The sequence below is a fragment of the Limulus polyphemus genome, unplaced genomic scaffold, assembly GCF_000517525.1.
Source record: "Limulus polyphemus unplaced genomic scaffold, Limulus_polyphemus-2.1.2 Scaffold2694, whole genome shotgun sequence".
Lineage (NCBI taxonomy): Eukaryota > Metazoa > Arthropoda > Merostomata > Xiphosura > Limulidae > Limulus > Limulus polyphemus.
In genome coordinates this window covers 15,827-41,327 of record NW_013668304.1, presented here as the reverse complement: position 1 = coordinate 41,327, position 25,501 = coordinate 15,827, and the positions used below count along the sequence as shown (strand labels likewise).

The following is a 25,501-nucleotide window of genomic DNA, read 5'->3' as shown; positions in this document are numbered from 1 at the left end:
TCACAAGTACAATTCAGCATAATACCTAGGTGAGTGATAACAGGATCATTCAATAAAGAGATCCAAGACCAGATTATCACAAGTACAATTCAGCATAAGACCTAGGTGAGTGATAACAGGATCATTCAATAAAGAGATCCAAGACTAGATTATCACAAGTAAAATTTAATATTAGGCCTAGGTAAGTGATAACAGGATCATTCAATTTGACGTATGGTTGACACTTAAAGTCAGATATAACTTCTCAATAACTATGGAAAATATATATATACATATAGCTTACTTTCTACATAGAATATATAGCAAGGCTAGTACACCAGAAAAATATCACAATATTTTTAAATGTAGGATTTTTAACATAATACTAACTAATCCCTATTTTGACCCAAACCACATAACATTGAATACTCAAAATAAACCAAGCTCATTTTAAGGTAGAAGTCTTACATTTCAAGAGCAACTTTCTGTTGGAAATTGTTTACTCTCATGTAATCTAAAACCTACAGTGTTGAATTTCTTCACAAATAAGAAAGAAGTTCAAGTTAACATTTTTGATTTAATACTTACGCCTACCCACACTACAGCTATTACTTGACTGCTAGAGTTTCTTTTCCTATGCCCATCTAAGTATTGGTCTGATTTTCTCACTTGCTCCAGTTTTTTATTCCACACTTAATTGACATATCTGTCTCATGACACTCTCCACCTATGTCAATGCGCCCTCTATCCTGGTACTGTATATAAACACCTCCTTCAGGTAATATTGTCACTTTTTCGAGACTGACCCAATCTGCAACCTCTGACACTGGGTCTTAGTGGTAAGAAAGGGTGGGAGTAGAGGTAATTATTATTGGAAATATATTTTTGATTTAAGAAAATGTTAGCTTCCCAAACATACTTACTTCTCACACTACAGCTAGAATCCCACATTGATAAGGGTTGAAATTATAGGGCCATGGCCCCTAAGTCCCATGTTGGTGGCTACGGTATTTGGACCACAATATATATATATGAGTGGATACCAACCTGTAGCTATAGAGTGATGCATTCCAAGCCACCCGGAATCACGATGAGAAGGTAAGCAACACCAAAGTGGACAAACCCTCTCCTCAACCTGAATAAGACTGAAAGGCAATACCCAAACTCAGAATGACTTGATCCTGTATGCCATTCTCAACCTGAGGAAACAGAATTCATCCAGTCTGGGACTATGAACACTCATCCTCATTCCCTAACCGTGTGGGCAAGGTAGATTCCACTTGCCCCCAGAATTATGGATAGGACGTGGAAAAAACTGTGCTCAACCAAGGACTCAGAATAGGACCACTCTGCATTCAAAATTATGAGGAGACAACAGACCCTCTTCCGTGAACAATGTACTGAACCAATATTAATCAAAAAGAAGGGCCATGCCCAACCAAACTGAATAGCTGAGTGTCAAATCTGAACTGGTATTATGAGTAGGCATATGCTGGTGCTGCTCCTACCAAAATCTGGGAAGAAAAACATCTAAGGTCCCAGGTAGGAGGGCCTCCAACTTTGCCAAGAGTGAAGGTAAGTCATTCAAACAGTCAGGATGAATAATCTCTGGCCACCATCCCAGGGACTGAAAACTGGGAGTGGTAAGGACTTCTGAACTCAACTGGAACAAGTATTGGGGGTGGGGGGTGGGTGGGGGGGAAGAAACCAGAAGAACAATGCTCTGGAAACAGTGCAGTAGGTGAACCAAGTTCCCTTTTTAAATCCATTGCAATCCACTGATCAGCAGGAACAGGCAGGATCCCCTTATGCTTTACTCATGATAGTTCACAAAGTGGGATCCTGAAAAGGAGAGAAGATACAAGATTCGTAATGAAAATACTCACCCTTCTGTATAATCTAGCAGATGGAGTTAATATAGCTATATGAGGCCCACACACCAGCCCACAACAATGTCCTACAGTGGGCAATTCAACTGGGTCCCTAAGGACACAGAAATGTGACGAATCTGATGAGACGTGACTTGCAGAAGTCTCCTCACCTTCAAAGAGAGTGCAGAAAAAGCAATATGGATTAATTTTTGTACCCACCCCATACAGGTAGCCAGGGATAAACCCAGGAAAACAAGGGACACAATGATTAAAAAGCCATTGTCTAGCATCACTAAAAGCTTTAGTGCAGGCAATCTAACATCTCAAGGTCCTTACTGGATATAAGAAACAATGGGAATCCAATCGGTCACAGAGGTGAGAAATAGCAGTCAGATGATTCGGAGAAAAGTATTTATCCCCTTCCCTGGTTGACAGTATCTTAAGTAAGAAGGACCTGTATGGGCATAGAAGAATGATAAAGAGTCCTGTGCACATGCAGCACAAAAAACTCCAAATGGCAATGTCTGCAGGCCAGCAGCAACAAAAAATAAATCTTAAGGGAAGGGTGATACATGGTATATGAGGCTAAGGGCTGAAATGGATGTCGAAAATAAGAATACATCACCACCTTTATATCCTAGTTAGGTAACTGATATGGTTATTAAGGACAAAGGACCTGAAATGACTTGAGGAAGGCAGGGAGCACTGGGGACTCAAAGAATTTTCATCTCTTTGAGTGTCTAAAGGTAGGCAAGAAGGCAACCTTATATACAGCGATTGTGGAAGGTGCAAAACCCTTATCAAAAAGCCAAGTTAAAATTAGAGCTATGGTTGGTACGTCTTGCAATATACCACTGTAGATACGGGTGACATTTCCATTTATACATGTCCATGGTGGAATGATTCAGAGACTGAGACAGGCACATGGCAACCTTAGAAGTAAAAAAATTATCTTGTGAAAAAAACTGCATAACCTCCACACATGAAGCTTGAGCTCCGGGATGGATGAGTGTAATATTTTGTATCTTGGCTACCTCAACAGCAACAGCCAAAGAGGAAGTGGTAGAAGAGGGCATTCCTGAAGATCCCATTGAAGAGGAAACTAGGGTTGAGCCAGCCAATCTGGTGCTACCAACAGAATGCGACAAATGGTTGTAGGCATTTATTGCCAATGCCAATGCCCTAGGGTGACGTACCGGAGATCAAAATGCTTGTAGTTGAGTGCTCCAAAGAGTGGTAAACACATCAATTGTCAGTGTCCTGAACTTGGAGCAAATCCAATGGAAAACCCCTGTATGAAGTATCCATTCTGTCAAGAAAATCCAGTTGGGTCGAGACAATTGAACAATCGATCCACCACCAAATCCATCACCCCCGGAACATGGCAAGGTAATAGGATGATATGATGGGAGTGGGAATAATATAGAAGATCCAAAATTTGAAAACAAAGAGAACTGGACTGAGTGCCACCATGACAGGAAATTGTAAAATACTACCGTAGAATTGTTGGAGTGAAGCATGATGACTTTACCCCTCAATAATTCCAAACCTTGAGACATCGCCTTTGAACAGCAAGAAGTTCTAAAACATCGATGTGGAGGGAAGCCTCTTTGTCCATCCATAGGCCCTGGAACTCTTGACCATCGAGATGTGCACTTCCATCCCTGAAGCGAGGCATCCGTGAAAATATGGATCTCTGGACAAGGTGGTAGCAGAGGAACACTGAACATAATATTGTTCCAATCTAACCACTACTCGAGATCAAAGATGTTGATCCTGAATAAGGAGACTGGGGAATCCAGTGGATCACTGTTCATAAGGCGTTGGTCATATAGGGATATCATGTGCCCTCTTCCCAAAGGAATTGGAGTGATGCTCACACCCCCAAAACAGCAAGAACCATTCACACAGTGGGAGAAAGGAGATGGAAGTAAGAGTCGCACTGCCTTTCCATAACAAGGAGCCTGATGGGAGTTTGCAGAGCCTGACTGAGATATATGCTGAAAAAGACACCCAGATGGATTATATATTGTGTTGGAATGAGAAGAGAAGTCTCAGCTCTGATAAGAAATCCTGCCTTGGTTGTTTCAGAGAAGCAGTATTTGGGTGTGATGTTCTGCCAACTGACAAGATTGTGCTAGAAGTAGCCAGACGTCCATGAAATGGTGTGTGCACAGGCCCAGGGAATGGAGGTTACATGAAAAGGTTTGTACGATTCGTTAGAACACATATGGAGCTGATGTTAGTCCGAAGGGCAGAGCTCTGAACTGCAGCACCAGACCCTTGTGCATAAATAACAGACAGTGGCAGAATGACTCCACTATAGGAATGTGCAGATAGGTGTCAGCAACATCAAACATAGTCATCCACAATCTCGGCAAAAAATACAAATGGAAAGTGAGGAATGACTCCTTTGTGAACTGTAGAGGATCTAGGAATTGATTGAGACAAGAAATATTGAAGACCAGATGCCAATCTACTGTCATCTTGGGCACAACAAACAGATGGGAATAAAACCTAAGAAGAACTGGAACAAATCTCTTCACTACCCTGGTGACCAATAAATCTCTGATAGCCATGGAACGAAGTTTAAAAATTGGAGGATCTGCAGGAAGTAGAAACACTACAGGCTGGAGGAAGAATGGTAGTGCAGATGTGAACTAAATGGCCAATCCTGATGCAAGGATCTGTAGTACCCATGAACTTGTGGTATAGGTTTACCACACATCCAGAAATTTGCAGAGCCGAGTCCCCACAGGCATCCAGTAGTCACTGCCACCATTGGGGGCATTCCAATCGAGCAGAAGAACTTTGTGTATGTGGGTGGAATCTATTCTGAATGCAGATGGGTGACATAAACCCTAGAATGTAAAGACTCTAGAATGCTCGCAAAAATCAAGGGTTAGAGAAAATGGTTTCACGTAACTCATGGAGGGTGGCAGCAGGTAGACGAATGCTCTCCAACAACATATCAGCCAAGACACTTGGGAAAGTGCAGAAGCTGACAATCGAACCAAGGAGAGTGCTAACAATGGTTCCAACTCATCACCGATGTGATGTAACAATCACTGAGGAAAAAAAAAGGTGTCAGGATGATAAATATCATAGCACTGTAGTTAGGGTCAGATGAATCTTATAAAATTGTGATCTATTGAGATTGAGCACATACTCCATTACAGAATTACACATTTCCAGGAGCTGATCTATTCTCTGAGAGCCTAAATATGCATCCACCCGACAGAGGTGGGTTAAAGCATGTTGTTCTGACAAACATGGCAGACAAGGCATAGCTGTCCCTTCACGTAACTAAGGGGTAAACCTTCCTGCATGAACTGTAATATCAGGGGATGGAGGGAGAACTAATTACTCGAAGAAAGACCCATAATATCACATACTCAATGTACCAACTGAAGAAAAGGACTCAGAGGCAGCTGATCCAAATTGGCTTCATGAGAAGCCAAGAGAGAAAAGGAAGGTGCTGGAAAAAAGCAAATCTAAATTCTTTCCAGGATGTCCAGGCTCCTACAAATGCAGCTTCAGAGCTCCCTGGACCAAACATACATTTCCATCTCACTATGGAAAAGGCCACCTTAACCTTAACTGAGGGCAACTCCCCCTCAATTTGTGAGCAATGCTAGATATCAGAGGTCGAATCGGAGAGACCTGATTTGCCTCTGTGCTGGATACATTAATTCAGGAATTCATGCCATAAAGCGGCTTACCAAACAAAGTTTTTTTTTATGAAAATCAAATAGGTAAACATGAAGAACGCTCAAAGTATCTTCAACAGTCGTACTACAGAAAAACCTGTTAAAGAACATTTTGCCGAGAAAAAGTGAGAATATTATCTGAAGGAGGTGCTTATATACAGTACAAAGATAGAGGGCGCAATGACGTAGGTGGAGAGGGTCATGAGACAGATATGTCAATTAATTGTGGAATAAAAGACTGGAGTATGCAAGAAAAAATCAGACTACTACTTAGATGGGCAAAGGAAAAGAAACCCTACCAGTTGAGTAATAGCTGTAGTGTGACTGGAGGTAAGTATGTTTTGAAAATTGTGTTTCTGAAGTAATGCAACTTACATCTGAACTAATCTTTTCTTTTTTAAGAGGTATAAGACACTAATACTGTACTGATGCAGTTCTAATTTATAATACCACAATCATATAAAACAATGAAAAGAGGCTACTTACTATTAATTGAAACAATGCAAGCTGACAGAAAACTATTGTAACTAAACACTAAATTTTGCTAGTAAAGAGTCCAAATAAATAGATTGCCATAACATTTTTGTTAGTTATAAATATATTTTTATAACCTTTATAAATACTTGGATTCAAAATAGACACTGCAGTTTAGAAATACCAAACATTATGACATTTAACGGCAAAACATTCTTCTTTCTTCCAATGTAAAAACTTTTAACTTCCAAGGTTAAATTCTTAATACTTTTAGATTCCAGAATCTTGCATTTCCAAATTTATACATTTAGAACATACAATGTTCATAACTTAACACTTCCAAAGTAAAAAAATGTGGCATTTCTAAATATATAATTTTCAAATTTATAACCTTAAAACATTATACTTCAAAAATTTATAATCATAGCACAATCCTGGAGCTTTCAATTTCAAACTTTGTCATTCAGAAAAATTAAAATAAATGTCACTTTTAATTATTTCACCAAAAGTTTAATAAAAATCAAGAAAAGTATCTGCTTTTACAATTACAAAAATATTAGCACTGAGATTTATATTTACTTTATTCCAGTGCCACTTTGCCTTTTCCACAAATGTCTCGGGTAGATTTAATGCTGAAGCATCTAGCAGACAACTGTAAGCCCTCTGTTGGTGACCACTTCTAAAAAACACAGGTTGAAAATACTATTCTGAAAATTAATGGACATGATTCATTGTAAAGTTAATGCTGCTATAGAGTATTTTAATGGATTCTATTCATAATGTTTGCAACAATAGTGCAATGAATTATTGCTCATATACCATTTAAATCTAATGATATAATTTATTGATAGCTCATTCTTAAATGAACTTTTCACCTAGTGTATTTTACTAAATCTACTGTTATATAAGAGTTGAATTACTGTCAAATGTAAAAGTTTATTTTAATGATTCAAAACTAGTAACAGTGCAGAATTTTAGCCAGTAAACTTGAAAACAAGCTATTAACAAGCACAAGGTTAATTGATGAACACATGAAAGCTTCATGCTTCAGTCAGGAATTTGAAGTTGCTTTAGAAATAAATATGAGATAAAACAAAGAATAAATATTTCAAGAAAAGACCCCAGACATAGCACTTATGAATTTCTATGCCATCGGACTTCTGAAATATGCACTGAAAAACTATCATTCTCAGCACTAGATCAATTATGGAAAGCATGCAGGGAGGAGTGATGTTCTTAGATTTGTTGTTGAATTTTTATGCAAAACTACATGAGGGCCATCTGCCCTAGCCTTATATATACTTTATATATTCAGAGATATGTATGCCACTGCATAATATCAGTGAAAAAATAGCACAGATTAACAATTTAGTGAAAAGCTACAGGAATAGTAAGTGAGGTGATTACAAGTATCTATTTATGGTGTAATAAAACCTACTTTCTGGCAAGTTTTGCACTTTGCAACCAGCAAGTAACGAGTTCGTGATCAATCTTTTTGGCCAGCTCAGGAAGATGATTCTTGGCTATTGTTAGGAGAACTCGGTAAAGACTAAGAACAGGTTCCTGATAACGAAGTGATGACTGCAAAACGAATAAGCATCAAAACTCCTGAATACAAATTATATAAAATATTATTTCTAATTCAAAATCTCCTCTACTAAATACTGTTTAAAGGGAAGTTAAACAAATTTAACAAATAATTACATTCATACAAGTATCTTAAATTTTAACCTTTAAAGTAAAGAATTAATTAAAAACAGACAAATGTTACATGAACACAATTGAAATAGTTGTTCTAATTAAAACAGTATATCTTTCAGCTTGGTTCATGGTATTTCAGTTAATTTGATTTCTATATTACTCTCTAATACATGATTGCAATTCACTCTTTATTTACTTATTTCTTGAGAGACAAACAGAACTATAAGTGCCTGTGGACTTTGATTATTAGCATACCCAAGCTTGTTAATATGATCATTACATAGTTTTTGTTTTAAATCAAATCTTTATTTGTTTATTCTGTTTAATTTGCTTTAAACAATTTCTGTTTTCAAACTCGGAAAAGTTTTCTCATACCTAAAAAATGCATGATATCAAAGCTATTAACATTGAAGGACTCATCATTAGAGTAGTTATTCCCAATATAAAAAATTATCCCTCACTATTGAGACTATACTTGCTAACTGTTATTCTCATAGTTACATATTCTACTTTGCAGTAAATGTAAAAACCTGAAACACATACTTGAACCAACTTTCTTCTTCCCCTCCACTCCTCCAAGAGTTTATCAATGTTCAATCCACTGACTGAGGAGTTGCTTCCTTGAAATGATGGGCAAAGGCCTGTAAAAACTTGTGCTGCTTTCTCCATTTCTGTCAACATGTGTAGCCTAGTAAAGAAACTAATGCTTCCTAAAATCTTAACTACAATACAATATCTGATAAATAAATAAATATTCAACTACTATTTTATAAACTTATGTCAATACGTTTGGTATCAATCCGTAAATTATAATTCAAATTTGAGTATTATAAATTATTTAATTTCTTAATTTAAAAGTAAATATTAGTAAACACACCTGAACATCAATTTTTGTGTATCACAGGGTTTTCTGAATACAGCACTGGTTCAAACTAGATGTTTGTGATGTCAAAATACTAAGTCTATAATTTCGTACAAATTAGAAACTCAAATTACCAATATTAACAAGCTAGAATATAAAATAAGAACCTCCTATCTTTTCTATTTGCTTAGATATCGCTCCTGTTCTGAATTAAACACAGTGGCCCTGCTCACCTCTCCAATTTTTGGAAACGCTCCCTTATATACACTTACTTCTGTCTATGACATGAATAACCAATCGAAAGCTCATAATGTCCCCCTAGTGGCTTTCTCAGCCATTTTCAAGTATTAGGGTGTCATCTCATTCTTTCAAAAAAAATCTTCAAGCTGGTAAAGTTAGGCTTTAGTCTTGCTCGAAATTTCTTATTTTTTTAGATCCAAATATAGCTTAATTACTACGCTTGATAAATTATAGTGGAATTATGTGGTATCGATATAGTAATTTATGATTTTTTTGTTATTTCAAATATATATAAAACATAAAAAAATTATTTCATATTACATGCTCCACGTGTGAAATTTTATAAGGCTTAACAACCTACGACAAGCAGCAAAGCAGTACAAAGTTTGTAACTAGAATAGATAATTGTTCGCTTTGCTTCTTTATTTACTGTTCTATGTTGTAAGAAAAATAAGTTTAAGAACTTATTTGTAAATAGTAATAACGTATATACATATATTATGTATAATAATTGAAATGTGACTGTATTTTATACAATACTAGTCCACTAAAACACAGCCAAGACAAGGTCACTTTGTAAAGACTAAATGTCAGTTTTATATTATTGGATATGGTAACATGAGTAAACGTGAGCCGCATCATTGCAACTTCTGTACTGTTAGCCAGGCACGGCTGAAAGGTCAAAATGATAAATATATAAAAAATTTATAATGTTATGAGATTTAAGATACTTAGTCTAAACATTTATGTTTTCATGTTATAATTTGTGTTCATTCTAGAATGAAAGAGGCATAATTTATCTTTATTTTTTAATTTTTTTATGGTTGCGAGATCAGTCAAATCTACTGAACCCGTACAGAGATTAATTACTGAAAATGAAAGATAAATAAAAAGTTTTTTTCTCAAGAAATGTTTAATAACTATCTCGGCATTATAAATATTTTGCATGTGAAATTTGGAAATTTTCTCAAGCATAAAAATATTTTTAATTACAAAACGAAGATTACATGTTCGCTAGGCAACATGCAAAAAGAAAAAAACTCCATGAGACAAATATTGTTTAACAAACATTAAGACTTAATAAACATGTCTGATATTTTGCATATGAAAGTATTGTAACGTTTACTGGTAAGATGCCAAATTTCAAGAACATACGCTTGCTGATTTAAAAGTTAAAGCATGAAAACTACAACAAGCACAAAATGGTTACGAGGTTGGTCCCAGAGACTGAGCTTATGCTGAAAGAATTAAATGTACTGGTAACTATGATATGTTACCTTGATAAAACATTCTGAGTGATCAAACAATATATAATTACATTTATTTTTCAACAATCTTTCTTATCATACATGTTGAAGGAAGATAAATTCCTAATTCATACTCATTTGTACAGGTCTCTGAACTAATCCTTGAAATGAGCAAGGCCTCACTCCAGGAATGTATGACATAGAAACAGGAACAAACATGTATAAGCTCTATAGTACAGTGATTATAGTATTTAATATATTTCTAAGGTTTACAGTAATGTAATCACTACATACAGAACTTTTGCATAAAAAAATTAGCTAAATTTACTGGAATAATCTCAAATAAACGTATTATTTACTGGTTATGAAATGATGAAATATGATTTTTTAATCATCACACTGCATTAAGTATAATGAAAGTATCCAAAGAACAACTACTTCTATATCTAAATAAGTGCATACAATGTATTCAAGTAATGGATTAAGTCTGTGTACTTTGACATTTCTGAACTACTCAATCAAGAATTCATGTGTGTTAAAAATATAACTTACTTGTACTCATTTCCGAATGGATCAATACGGATTTCTGATGGCCTTTCTCCAGTTTCTCCTGTCTCTAACATATAATATGCACGGTTACGTTCTCTGACCACTTCTTCTAAATTCTTCATACTTTCTTCAACCTGATGGACACATACAAGTATTATTTAAATATTCGTAAAAATATAGGAAAATTATAGGGGGTGGGAGGTGGATTAAAAACAAGGTGTATCTCAATCCAGTGGAAAAGAACATGCTATGGTGATTGGCTCAATTACACAGAATAAAGCATATATATATATATATATATGTTTAAAAAAATTTACTTCAAATCTTAGGAAAATAAAGCAGAATTATCAAAAATATTAGCAAGATTAACCTATAGTTCAGTTTATAACTTAAAGAAGTGTTTAGACATAAATAAATAGATCATAGAGAATCAATAAGATATTTAATCTTCACACCTTAGAGAAGATGTTTCTCTCCTGTCATACTAATTGAAATATCTGGAACACTTTCAGTCAAATACAAAGTTGAATTATAAAAAACAAGAGGTAATCCTAAATAGCGATAGTGCTTGAAATTCTTTTAGGCAGGATTAGAGTAAATTAAGCTACAAGACTTTTGGGCATGGTCAAATACATCAATTGAAAAGGTAATTAGATCTCAAATTGATCAAGAGATGATGGAGCTATGAGCCAAAAGTTTGTACTTGAAAAACACAGAGCCATTCTATGAACCACTATGCTACAGCTAACAAGTTGAGGTACCTTTCCTTTGTCTGGATGGATGCTATGATAAATAACACAAAAATTGTAACTTTCACATAATTTATTTATAACATAACATATTATTACAGTATTGATTATTACCTCACCAAAAGGTTTGTATAAGCTATAAGAACTCACTAAGTATATACTTAAAATATGGTATATATATTGTGTGACTTTTTAGGAAGAGGTAGGAGCCAAAGTAGTAACAGTAAGGGTGCTTTCTGTTACCTACTTTTAACAACCAGTCCTTAATGTCCTTCCACAGTATTTCACATTATTAATCAATTGACTGATTCTCATTGGCCGCAGAAGTGTCTTAAAGGCCAAAGTTGTAAGGTCATGGGTCAAAGTAGGAAGTGGGTATAACTCAAAAAGCAACTCTTCGTATCAGCCTTATGGTGGCTGTTGGAGTAGAAATCTCATCTGAGTTAATGTATTACTGCAATAGTGGCAGCCATTTCTTTCACTGCACTCCTCTGACATACATAAAACGTTTTTGTGTCCCCCCCACACTGTGTGTCTGTTGTTGTTGTTTTTGTTTAAGGACGTAGCACCATCTATGAATATAGTTAGTGTTAACTTAAATCAAAGATAATAAATGCTCAAAAACAGCAATAACGGGGGCAGTGGAGTATGAAACACCCATTAATATACCACTTCTTCCAAACTGTCATCCCACAAAGTTTGGTTGAGATTAGCCCAGCAACCTAGGGATAGTTAGATAACAGACAAACAACCATACACACAGATTTTTGTGCTTTATATATACATATAGATATATATAGATATTTACAAGCCAAATGTACAGTTCAATTTACAGGATAACACAGAAAAGTGTTATGACAAAAATAAATAGATTACAGAAACTTGAGGAGGTATATACTTAACATACTACAGAAAATATCTTTTCATGACACATACTAAGGAAATATCTGGAATACTTTAGTGTTTCTTGTGCTCTTTGTTTTGATGTAATGTATTGGCCACAAAAAGATCTTAGTCAGCCCTAAATGTAATTTAACTGGTATACTTTTAATAATGCATAATCCTGTCACATCCTCTCTTTTATAATTTGCTAATAGGTTTCCCTAATGTCCAACCTCATTATATTTATAACCAATAGAAAGCCTAGACTTTAACCAATCGATTGAAATATTTTTTTTAATCACTTAGAGAGCCAGAAAAATTGTGACAGTTATAGAACAGTCTAAGCTTCCTTTTTTTTTATATTACTATCATTACAGATGGAACCCAGGTTGATAAACCCTGCTGTACACCATACTCAACCTGAGAAAACAGAACTCATCCACTACGGAATTATGGGAAGGACATGGAACAAACTGTGCTCAATCAAGGACACAGAATGGGACCACTTTGAATTTGGATTTACAAGGACACAATATCGATGAAAAAGAAGGGCCACGCACATCCCAACCGGATAGTTGGGCATCAAATATGAACTATTATTAGAAGTAGACACCCTTGTAGGTTGGTGCCTCTCCTACCAACATCTGGAAAAAACATCCAGGGATCTGGGTAGGAGGGTCCTCAACTTCATCCTCTTCTCCAAGAGTGGAGGAAAGTCATTTGAACACTTTGGATGAAAAGCCTCTGTCCACCACCCCAGTGACTGGAAACTGGGCATGGTAAGGACTCCCTAGCTCCATTAGTAGGAAAAGAGGAGGGTACTGCAAATTGGGGAACAATATTCTGGAAACAGTGCAAAAGGTGAAACATATTCCCTAAATTTTTAAAAGCAAACCGACCCCAATTTATTCAATCCAATGATCGGCAGAGATGGGCAGGATCCCCTTATGCTTTACCCATGATACTCCAGCTTAGTACAGTAATACTACCTAGCCTGCCTCTAGGTGGTCTTGTGGAACACCCCATTCGTACAGCGCCTGTTGCAACCTAGATAAAGTATATTGTGTTAGTGGTTGCTGGTGCAGAATTGGTTTGATAAAAGTACACCTGCCTGGGCAACACCTGTTGTGAAAAAGAGATAAGGGACCCCAGAAAATAAAGAAGAGACAATATTAGTAATGAAGATACACCTCCCTATAATCTAGCAGATGTGGTTAAGAGAGCTACTGGGAATAGCCAAAAACCCTCAGAGGTGCCGATCATGCATATAATGTGAGATAAAAGTTTTAGAGTTGGTCCACATACCAGCCTGCACAATGTCCTCCAGCAAGCAATTCAACTGGGCCATGAAGGACATAGAAATGTGACAAATCTGAAGAGACGTGAGTTGAGAGCACAGAATAAGTGATTTGGATCAATTCCGTACCCATCTTGACAAAGTAATCAGGGATAAGTCCAGGAAAACTGAAGGGTCCCAATGAATAAAAAGTCATTGTCTAGCACCTCTAAAGGCATTAGTGCAGGCAACATAACACTTCAAGACCCTCACTAGACATAATAAATGATCGAAATCCGATCAATCATAGAAGTGAGAAATAGTGGTCAGATGAATAGGTGAAAAGGAGTTAACCCGTTCCCTGGTTGCCAGTATCTTAGTGAAGAAAAACCTGTCTGAGCCTAGGAGGATTTAGATAGAATGATAAAGCATCCTGTGCACAATATGTGCAAACAACTCTGACAGGTGATGTCTGCAGGCCATCAGTAACAAAATTTAAACCTTAAGGGAAAATTGATACATGGTACATGAGGCTAAGGTCTCAAACAGATGTAGACAAAGAGCATGAAACCCCACCTTAACATACCAGTTACGTAACTGAAACATTTATTTCAGACGAAGAACCCTAAACAACGAGGGGGCCAGAGAGCACTGGAGTCTCAATTTTTAGCTTGAGCATCTAAAGGTAGTCAATAAAGCTACCTTATATGAGGAGTGTGGAAGATGCAAAGCCCTTGTTAAAGAGCCATGTCAAAAAACGAGGTATGGTTGGCACTTCTGGACAAACTGGGTTCGACCTCCTCTCCATACACGATTGTCGATATGTGTGCCATTTCCATTGATAAATATCCATCATGGAACTATGCAAAGACTGAGATGAATACCTAGCAACCTTAGAAGTTAAACAGGTGGATGTATGATGTCAGAGCTTGGCTGCCTCAACAGAGGTGACCAAAGAGGAAGTGGAAGAGGTGGGCACTCTTGAAGATACTGCAGGAGCAGAAACCCGGGTTTAGCCAACAATCTGGTGCTATCAACAATACCCAACAAAAGATTGGAATGAATAATTCTTGTACCTTGGATAACATACGAGTCAGTGGGAAGGGTCAGTTGCTGGTACATGAATGCCATCCAACAATGCATCTCTACTTCACAAATCTCGATACTAACTATGGTCCCAACTCATCATCAAATTGACATAGTGATTGCTGAGTCTTTTGACAAAAGTTGGAGGGATAATAAATATCTCAGCACCATATATAGGGTGAGAAGAATCCTAGAAAACTGTGATCTATTCAGGTTGACAACAGATTCCATTCTAGAACCCCAGAATCAGAATACGAGTCCACCTTGTGGTGGTAGGCTAAATCATGTGGCATGAACCGCAATATCGGTGGACAGAGAGAGAACAAAGTATTCACCCTCAGCCCTTTCAGCCATCAATGAAGGAGCAGGCTCTAAAGCAACTGGGGAATGACCCAAATATCACACACTTGATGGACCAACTGAAGAAAAGGAGCCAGAGGCAGTTGATCCCCATGTGGCCTCCTGAGAAGCTGACAGAATAAAGGAAGGTGCAGGAAAAAGTGAATCTAAATTCTCTCCAGAATGTGCAAGATCGCCCTCAAATGAAGAATCAGAGCCTCCCTCCCAGACCAAATATACCTCTACACCTCCACACAAAGAAGGTCTTGGACAGTATCAGCTGAGAGTTACCCCCCCCCCTCAACTGTTGAACAATGCTAGATACCAGATGTGGTATAGGAGATACCTGATTTGCCTCAGTAATTTCTTTTAAACAGAAAATCAACTAGATAACACAAAGAGCACTCAAAGATCTCCAACAGTTATAGTACACAGAAAACCCGTTAATGAATGCTTTGTCACGAAAAAGGGGTAATATTATGGTAAAAAGGTGCTTATATACAGTACCATGATAGAGGGAGCACTGACATAAGTGGAGACAGGTATTGCCAAAAGCAATTAAGTGGGGAATAAAAGTCTGGAAGCAAGTAAAAATCAGACCAATGCTTAGATGGGCAAGGGAAGAAACCCTAACAGTAGAGTAATAATTGTAGCATGACAGAAGGTATGTATGTTTTGGAAATATAGATACACCAAATCTGCACCTGTACTCTCATCTATATAAGCAGTAAACTTTTCAAAGAATGTCAATAACTACAAGCAAGAATCTAAACTTTGAACCTTTTACATCCTTTATCTGCTGAAATATCAATACACCTGTCAAACCCACAAAAGAAGCCCCAACTTTCTCCCCCTCTGACTTTCAAGAGTGTTTACAAATTAGCTTTACATGGTTGGTGGACATATAAGCAACAGAAAGAAGAGATTGTCATATACATAACTCTTACAGTTCTACATACTCATTTTTCATCATTTTCCTTTATTTGACAAGAACTGCACGGTTTCTGTAGATCAGATTTGGTGGTCTGAACAATAACGGAATTTTTTTAAACCTACTTATAACGTACTAAAAAGCCAGATAAATTACGGTAGTTTTGGAACATGCTACTATAATGCCCGATATATTTTTATATAATAAAATGCATATCTGAAAGCTATTTGAAGTTTTGTTTAGATACCCATAACTGATAGACTCAACAAGGCTTAGGGAAGAATGTAAAACATTTTTACTTGAGTAAAAACAGCTTGAGTACACACTAAAAAATAATTGTTTTCATATACATTTTTTACTGACTTATATTTTTTTTACTAAAAGGAACTAAAGTTTAAAAATTATACACTTCTCAACTTAACCTAACAAAACTATAATAAAACGAAATGTCTAAATTTACACTAACTCAAGTGCACTTTGGTGAAATATGACACTAGATCAAGTGCTCTTTACATTAGCTCTATAGGACATAGCTAAGAGATCCTGCTTTGATTTATTGCTTTTGACATTCCTGTGTTCTAAGGTACAGCAACAAAACCATAATATTAAAAGAAAACAGATGTGAAAAGGGTTAACCTAAGATCTCAATATATTCAGCACATTTAGACAATATATTGATCATTCCTTTATCTATGCCATTAAAGTAAATCATAAAAGAGCTTTTGTTTCATTAATATATATATAAGTATAGGTTATGAAAAAGTGAAACAAAGAGTGCAAATTTTTTGCTCTCATTTTCAAAACAAGAATGACATGGAAGAAGTTAAATTTTTTATCACTCGTTTCTCAACCTAAATTTTTTGCCAGCTCTTAGCCACAAATTCTTATCACTAGCCTCAAGTTGTTTATGTTGCATATTTAACAATTCTGACAAAAAAACATCATTAAGGGTACTATCAGTGTGTTTGTGGTATTTCTTATATCTAAAACAAAATCTTACTTATTAACTAGTTATTTCAATACAAGTTTGCTGTTTACTAGTTGTGATTTAACTCGGTGCATTGCATAATTCTTCAGTCTAGTTAACAAATTCTATATATTGTCTTTACAAGTTGGTGGCAATTTTACATTGACAATAAAAGTACATTTTATCACTCATGAACCTCATTTAATTTCCTCATTATCATAATAATTTTTCACATTATCTTAACTTTGTTCAAAAAAATGTCTGACAGATTTAACACCATTGATTATCAATGTGTACACTATTACCCTTAGCTACCTTCTATATATAAAGCAGGATTTCAAGTCCTCGTTTAACTTCTTTGACAACAAACTAGGACTTTTTTAAAGCAATGATATAGAACTTATACCTGTTGTTTTACTGCGAAAACACTTGCTCGGTCAAGTTTAGTGTTTAGTTCAATTATCAATGAACATCTCCCAGTTTGGGTCTGTCCCTTCTTATTTGAATTTGATGCTTCAAATTTAGAGTGTCTTCTTAGTTATAAGTGCTATGCTTTCTTCATTTGCAGAGTATATAAGAAACATCACATTATGTCAAATATGAGATGTTAGTTCTAGATAAACAACTACTCCACCTTGAGATACATTTATTCTGAGTGGTCACGAGAATAAGTAAACTACGTGTATTTCTTGTGAGAAGCATGATTATCACATTGTTGGCTGGAGATAGCAAAGATTGAAGTCCTGATTTCCTTTGTTGTTAATGAGACTAGTTAGATGAAGTATGTGATTTGGCTTTCTGGGAAGTTCGACAGAGCTTAGGATTGAATATGATGCTTTATGTTTTTGCTTGTTAGTATAAAAGCTAATGTTAATGGAACGGAAACTGATAACACCTAATAACATAAAAAGAAATATTATTTTTATGAAACTACAGTATGTAATACAAACTGTGATGTAACACAAGATACATATCAATATAAAATAACTTAGTAAATCATTAGAAAACAAGTCGCTCTCACCCTTGTCGTTTGATAACCTTGTATGTTAGCTATTGGTCAATCTTGGTTCGCAGTCATCCAACCTTGCCATATCTTTATTAACCCTCTCTATACAATTTTTACCAAATGTGCAACCATCAGGAAACCATGAAAGTATATATATATTATGAGTTCTAATGTGATATGTGTATCTCCACAAAATTTAGCAAGCTTTTACTATCACAAGTTTTATGTCCCCAAAAAATCTGATTTTTTAATTAAGTATTTTTACTAAAGATTTGTCTGTGAAGTTATGCAGTCACAGACTGAGTGCAAAGCAAGTTTCATGTTAAAATGAAAAATACTTTTCATCAGGTTGTCGACACTAATGTGTAAAATTACTGTGCTGTCAGCTGATAAGAAAACAAAACAGTTATTGCTTGAAATAAATATACACACTTTTCACAGGCCATATGCCTTTTTAAACATTGGTTTTTGGATTTTTAAAAAGGCTAGTGTTAAAGTTAGTGTTGGTTTCCAGTATAGTACACTGGAGTTTTTAATTTAATACTAAGTTTATTAGCTATTTCCAATGTAACCTGAATATATAAATTCATTAATGAAAAATAACATTTACAGTTGCTACATTTATGAATGTACTTACTGTAATAATGCTGGTTTAACTTGAACCATACTCTAACTTTTCCCATTGTAATAGTACAACTTCCAGAACTACAAGTATACCTCAGACAGATATGTTCTGTGGATCAAAATCCTTCTTTGTTGTGTATGTACCTTGTTGAGTGTTGTTTCAAAAACTAGGAGATATCTAAACAAGTCATAGTGAAGGTGAACCTTGCTTGGCATTACTCAAACTTGAAATTACTGTGATCCAAAACTTTCTGTCAAGGTAATTGCTGTTTCATTGTTTTTAAAAACTTCATTTCTTGTCATAACACTGCAAGTTTTATCATAAATATTAAGTCCTGCACAGCTTCATGTTAAGATAATTTATTTCAAATTTTTCAACCTAAGTCAGTAAATGATAATCTAACTTGATTTTCATCATGTCTTAAATTGTAATTTTGGCTGAATTACTATTAATTATTTGTCTTCCATTATAAGATAGCGGTTGTTTTTTTCTATAATTTACTTTTGTACATAATTGGAAATGCAGTGATCCTGCAATCTCCTACAAACAATGTATTCAGTGTCCTTTATCATTGTCATGAGGTAGAAAATTCATGCTGGTGAAGTTTTTAACAAAATTTTTGTGTGTGTGAATATACCCTTAAGACAAGATTTTTTTGTGTGTGAACTCAGAAATTTATGCATGAAATACTCAGGGTTCCAGGTTATTGAGAATACTTAAATATGATACTGCTTTTTTGTCTTAGACTCTATCAGAAATTTAATCAGAGAAAACAGGTTATAACCAATCAAATTCCAACCTTTAACCCTATGCTGCTGACCAAATTTCTGAACCATCAGAGGCTGACATCACAAGGCATTTTCAATTGTAGCATCTGCTATATAATGGCCAAGTTCTTGACCATTTTGTCTATCCTGATTTAATACCCAGAGTACCTTGCCTGATATACTCCACTAAGCTTGAGGATCACTTTCCACTATGGGATGAAGAATTCATTCCTTCTTTGGATTCCCCATTACACCTTTCCTACCATTTGAAAAAGCAACACTGATGGCAAAGGAATTAGTGGCACCATACATTTCTTTCATCTCACACCTATGATAAAGTTTGATAATACTTCTCGCTCCTCTGTTTAAGTGGAAGACCAGTCTTCTGTTTCCTACACTACGGGGGCTGCCAAAATATACCTTGCCCTTACTAATGATGAAGAGCCAAATGAAAGCCTAGTTTCTGTCAAATCCCCTACAAAAGAAATAACAACAACACAGAAACAGCTTCAAGAATACCCTGATAAATACTTTCATGCATACATTCAGCAGAATCATAAAATCCCTAAGCCAGAGGATTCTCAAAGGGCTGTATAACAACAAAATTTCCAAGACATTTCTCAAGATAGTTGAAGATGATCTTATATCAATAGCCATGTCCACATCTCACACATCATTATCAATTTCAGTGAAAGTCAACATATTTCATACCATGGTGCAATATCTTTCAGCAGCACAATTCTAACATCAGTGATTATAGATACACCTGAACAAAGAGGTAAGAAAGAGGAGTAGATATTAGCTCTGTGGTGGCAGAAGAGATTTGGAATAAAAGAAAAACTAGCAAAGACAAGATGAGGCCTTTAAAAAGCAAATGCTCTAATTGTAAAAACCTCAGCAGAAAGAAAATAATTATCTGCAGTCTTAGGATGTCTCTTTTCCTCCTGTGAACACCATCATATACAAGCTCCACATACATGGATCCTTCCAATTGTTTGTGAAAAAACATTATGAAACTGCATTCCAGTCATGGAATTGCATGCCAAAGTTTTGTGGAAAAATGCAGTCACACTTAACTGAATTTCCAAAGGACTGACTTACTAGTGGTTTAATAAAACACAATTCTTATTCTAGAACCTCTATATATTATTATGTGTAATATATTTTGTGTGATACGTGTTATGTAGATATACGTATCTCAACTTAATTTCATCTAATGAAATAAAATAAAAAAATTAAGGTCAATTTAAAAATGATTAAAAAAAGATAAAGCATAATCAATGATGATCTCATATTGTATTATTTGATAACTTTTAAAACTAGGTATTTTAATCTATAATATAAATATTGTGTGTATTGTAGAAGTATTTCTTTTTGTGGATTGAAAGTGTATTTCTCCTTAAAAAAACCTTGTTTGCAGATGACTTAGTTTAAGATTGCTTTAATAAAAAAACAATTACAGAGAGTAAATATTTATTATTATTTTTTATTCACTCAAAAAATGTTGATAGCTGAATAACTCGCTCAATCGGTTCAAAACTACTAGTCATGGACTACTACATGCCTAACAACATAAAATACCTCTAAGTTGTTAACCTATCTGAATAAATAAGACTCTCTTGCTGTTGTCACATGCCAGTTAGACACAGACTAGAATGGTAATTTGTTTGATTTACTGATTTCTCATCATATACATTTCTACAATTTATTCCAGCCTATATTGTAAAATGCAAACATATTAATCATTTAACCCTCTTGCTACAGGTAAGTCCAAGTGTTCATGTAGATATACATATCCCAACTTAATTTCATCTAATGAAATAAAATTAATACATTAAGGTCAATTTATAAATGATTAAAAAAAGATAAGGCTTAATCAATGATGATCTCATATTGTATTCAGTTGCATTCAAAATTTATTATCAATGAATGTATATGAATAAACTTGACATGAAAATATAGTTAACAAATCAATTTTAATACAAGTTTTAAGCTCTTAATTTCAAAAGGAAATACCTAAAAACATCCTCAATCTCCCCTAGTATGAGAATCGTGATATTTGTTCTCTCTGTCTTCCCTCTTACCTAATTTATTTACCACCCCTCACTCTAAAGTACAGAATTTAACCTAAATTACTCATTATAATACAGATATTACTAAGGCAAAGTCCAATTTTTATAGCCTTCAATCTTATTTGTTTACAGAGTCATAAACTAAAAAAATCTGATCCACTTGCCACACCCACCTGTTACATCCTCTCTCTTTTCACAAGTTGCAAATAATTCTTTCTGATGTTTTACACTATATCAATTAAATCTAACAGAAAGAGGGTACCAAAAGGAAATAATATAAGCCCTTCTTGTTCTAGTTAGAAGACCAGTTAAATTATAATAGTTAGAGGATATTGTTTTCTTTGGGCATGTCATTATTCTGTGTTCTTAGGTGCATTTATTTAAGTAAATAAATATTATTTAGTGTACTAGTACCATCACTATAAAAATTAGGGTTAAGTTTCATCAGCAACTGACAGTAAAAAACATGATGTCAAAGGTAAGTATTATATTTCTTGGTTTTAATGTATATCCTTTACTTATGGCTATAAAAGTAATTAAAATGTAGAAATAGGAAACTTATTTGGTAAAATTATGTAAGATAATGTAAAATAATAATAATAATAATTCAACATGAGCTATGCTCGCTAGCAGTTTGTGTGTTACATCATTCAATACAGTAACACGAGATTTTGTGTCTTACATCATTCAATACAGTAACATGAGCTATGCTAGCTAGCAGTTTGTGTGTTACATCATTCAATACAGTAACATGAGCTATGCTAGCTAGCAGTTTGTGTGTTACATCATTCAATACAGTAACATGAGCTATGCATTTGCTGAGTGATTTACAATTTGTATGGCACAATTACTAGTTAGAATTGGTTCAAAGGGCAATAAAACAATAAAGTTAAATATAAATAGATGTAGATTGTTATGAGCCATACGCTATTTAGGATAAAGAATTGTAGTTTTCTCTCATGGTCTGCAGTCAATTTAGAAAGAAAAACGGGTAATTTAGGTTTTTTCCTTTTTTAGTTATAGTGGTTACAAAGTAGAGAAAATAACAGATAAAATGTAGTTTTACTGAAAAATAAATGTTTGATATTTATTTAGGAAGTTTTAGATTAAATAAACAAAATTAGAAAATTTTCAGATGAAGTATTTTTAATTTTACCATGAAAACTTCTATGCACTCAGATTCCATATATTCACCCAAAAAAACTTTAGTTAAAAATCAGATCTTTCGTGTACAAGACTCATAATGTTTACTAAAAGCTTCTCAAATTTCATGAAGATGCACAAAACATATTAAAAATTATAGTATGGAAACTATGATGGTTACTTTGTGGTTACAAAGTTAGTCACATCAACTGACCCCATATGGAAAGAGTTAATGTGTTCTTTTTAAACTTCCATCTGTATCAATAACTTCTTTCTTGGAAGCTTGTGGTGTTTTTATGCTATAAAGTTGGTAATTATTTTTACGTTTTTCAAGTTGATGATGGAATCAGAAAAAATTTCAAAATGTTTGTAAATAAAAATTTTTTTAATATTGTCATGTTTTTAATATTTCTTATAAATCTTCGATTTCCACATATGAATCATCTTAATCACTCAAAAGCGGTTATCTCACAAGTTTTCTTGCCAAATAATAAACATTGTACTGTCTGTTTTCTAGGATTGGAGTGGATTTGTTTTTACTGCATTATAAATTATCTATCACAAAGTGTGGCAAGAATGTTTACTAGTTTTGTAACATGTAATCTAAGAACAATTATTTTTAACAATGAACTAGTTTATTCTGTAACAATGAACTAAAGCCAGATACCTCAGTACCCCTTTTTTTCAACCTTACTGATTGACTGGTTATGTAGCACCTATTACAATATTGGTAACCCTTTATTGGTCATTTGAGAGAAAAGTGGTAAATATATTTCCAGTTATTGTATAATGTTTTACCACACTTATTACCTCAACAAAAATAAAGCTTTACTAGATAAATGTTTTGAGATGACTTGACTGTCAAGCCATCTCAAAACATTTATTTTCTAAAAAGTGGGTTCCTCATTATCAAGTTTGAAAGCCTTACTAGATTCAGCCTTATACGTTATACGAGTAAAACCCTTCTGTAATTCTAGCTTGAACTTTCTTATTTCATAGATGTAATAATATGTATCATTATTACAAATTAATTACAAGTATGAATTGCCTCTTACCTTGTCAATTCTTTCCGGACTAGGGAAAAGCTGCCATTCAGTCTTTGCTGCATGTTCTACTGTTTTTAACATGTTTCTTTCTTTCAACAGGACATACCTATTAATGATTATGTATAGTTTAAATACTTCACTTTCTTTTTAATTTTATATAATTTTATCCACAGTTAATTAAAATAAATTAGATAGTTCATGTTCACTACACTAGTTTTAAATATCTGCTTATATCTCCCTGATTATCTGAGCACAAAATATCAAAACTATAAATCTTCTAGCTCATGATAAAGTCAAAATTTATCCAGTTGTCTTGTTTAGTAATTTTGTGATATTGCTATTATCTTATAAAACTATTATACCTAGGACTTTATCTTTTAATTTGAAAATCAATTGGTTACCCGTGTTTATTTTTAGTATAACTAGTTATAAATTACTGAACCACACATTACTAGTCATATTATGGAATATCATACTATTTTAACTAAATATTTTATTAACTTCTTTATATAAAGCAATACATGATGAATTGTTATATGTATTAACTTACTACTAAAAAATCAGTAAACATTACCAAGTCATGAAACACATCTCAATAAGACATAAGATAACAATTATGGTTTAATTTAGGAACTAACTTGGAAATGTAGAAGTGGCTTCAAGTTACACAAAGAAAAGTCTACCTTTCAATACTAAAAAAAAAATAAGCAAATCTGTATTAATTTAGACAAACCAGTAGAACTATATTTAAAAAGAAGCTCATGACGAAGTCATTTTGTATGTTCCCAAGTTCTTTTGCCAAATAGTAAATATTTTACTGTTTTTGTTTTTCTAGGATTGAAGTGAATACATTGTATTAGATATTATTTATAACACATTATGGCAAAATGTCACAACATGACAGTGATTATATTGTTACTGTTACCTATATTAATTTAATCAAGCCAGTATAACTATATTGCATACATACTACATTTATCACCATGTTCAAAATTATCCTGTCCAAATTATGATTAATAATGAATTACAGAGAGAAATAGCAGATATAAAATAATAAAAGAATGTTATGAAAAGAAGAATCAAATAATCTTTTTTACATATTACTTATAACTTTAATCATATATACCAGCATTTTCATGTAAACAGTCATCTTCCTGTTCATTACTTGAAGACTTAAAATAACTTTATGTTATGTTAGCCCACTATATTTATTTATTGTAATATACAAATTTCCCTCTTGGACTCTTATACTTAACTTTAAAGGAATACAGACATGCACATACAGCACACACAAAAGTAGTTTTCTGAGGAAAAGAAAATGGGACCACCTCAAAGACAATCTTGGGTTGGACAAAGACAAACAGCTATATGGATATTTTTATGACAAACTTGCTACTGTACTTATAAATGTGGTTGTATTCAAGCTGAAAATTTTAAAACAATCCAAGTTTATTTTTAGTATATAAATTCCAAAATTTTAAAAGATCAGACATTATGAGCACTTGTTCGAAGGAATACACAAATAGAGAAAATAATAATGAAAACCAAATACTGTGTGATACACAGCATGCAATACAATTATCAATTTCTTACTTTCTATGTCAATTTCATCATGAAGGAAAATATTACATTTTTCTTGAGAGTAATATTAAAATATGCCTGGGAGAGCCAGAAAGTATCAGTAGTAGTGGAAATTCCCAGAACATTAAAATATCACACTATACATGTTTTAATGCAAACTTGAAAATAATACATCAAACAATACATGACAATTATTATATTGTTAGTTACATTTTAGTAGCTTATTTCAGTTTCTATTTCTGTCATGACATTCTTTGGGAGTGAGAAAACTATATAAAAACCTCCATAGGCAATATATGAAATAATATAGGCAAAAGTATATGTTTATAATATGCCAAAAATCAACTTTTCAAACTGGTCTTTTTATAAAATATATATATATATATCTTTTTATAATA

At 34.0% G+C, this 25,501-nt stretch overlaps 2 protein-coding genes across 2 annotated transcripts in view; both read right to left on the bottom strand.

Annotated features, from left to right (window-relative positions):
* LOC106467654 (serine/threonine-protein kinase ATR-like) overlaps window positions 1-8,419 on the bottom strand; it is a 63,490-nt gene extending 55,071 nt beyond the window's left edge. The window contains 3 exon segments of the mRNA XM_013928026.2: window positions 6,614-6,713; window positions 7,473-7,615; window positions 8,279-8,419. Coding sequence (XP_013783480.2) covers window positions 6,614-6,713; window positions 7,473-7,615; window positions 8,279-8,416 — 381 coding nt within the window. The 5' untranslated portion in view covers window positions 8,417-8,419.
* Window positions 8,420-10,617: 2,198 nt separating this feature from the next.
* LOC106467653 (39S ribosomal protein L47, mitochondrial-like) overlaps window positions 10,618-25,501 on the bottom strand; it is a 29,088-nt gene continuing 14,204 nt past the window's right edge. The window contains exons 4-5 of the mRNA XM_013928025.2: window positions 23,532-23,628; window positions 10,618-10,767 (exon numbers count right to left, since the gene is read on the bottom strand). Coding sequence (XP_013783479.1) covers window positions 10,633-10,767; window positions 23,532-23,628 — 232 coding nt within the window. The 3' untranslated portion in view covers window positions 10,618-10,632. The remainder of the gene's footprint in view (window positions 10,768-23,531; window positions 23,629-25,501) is intronic.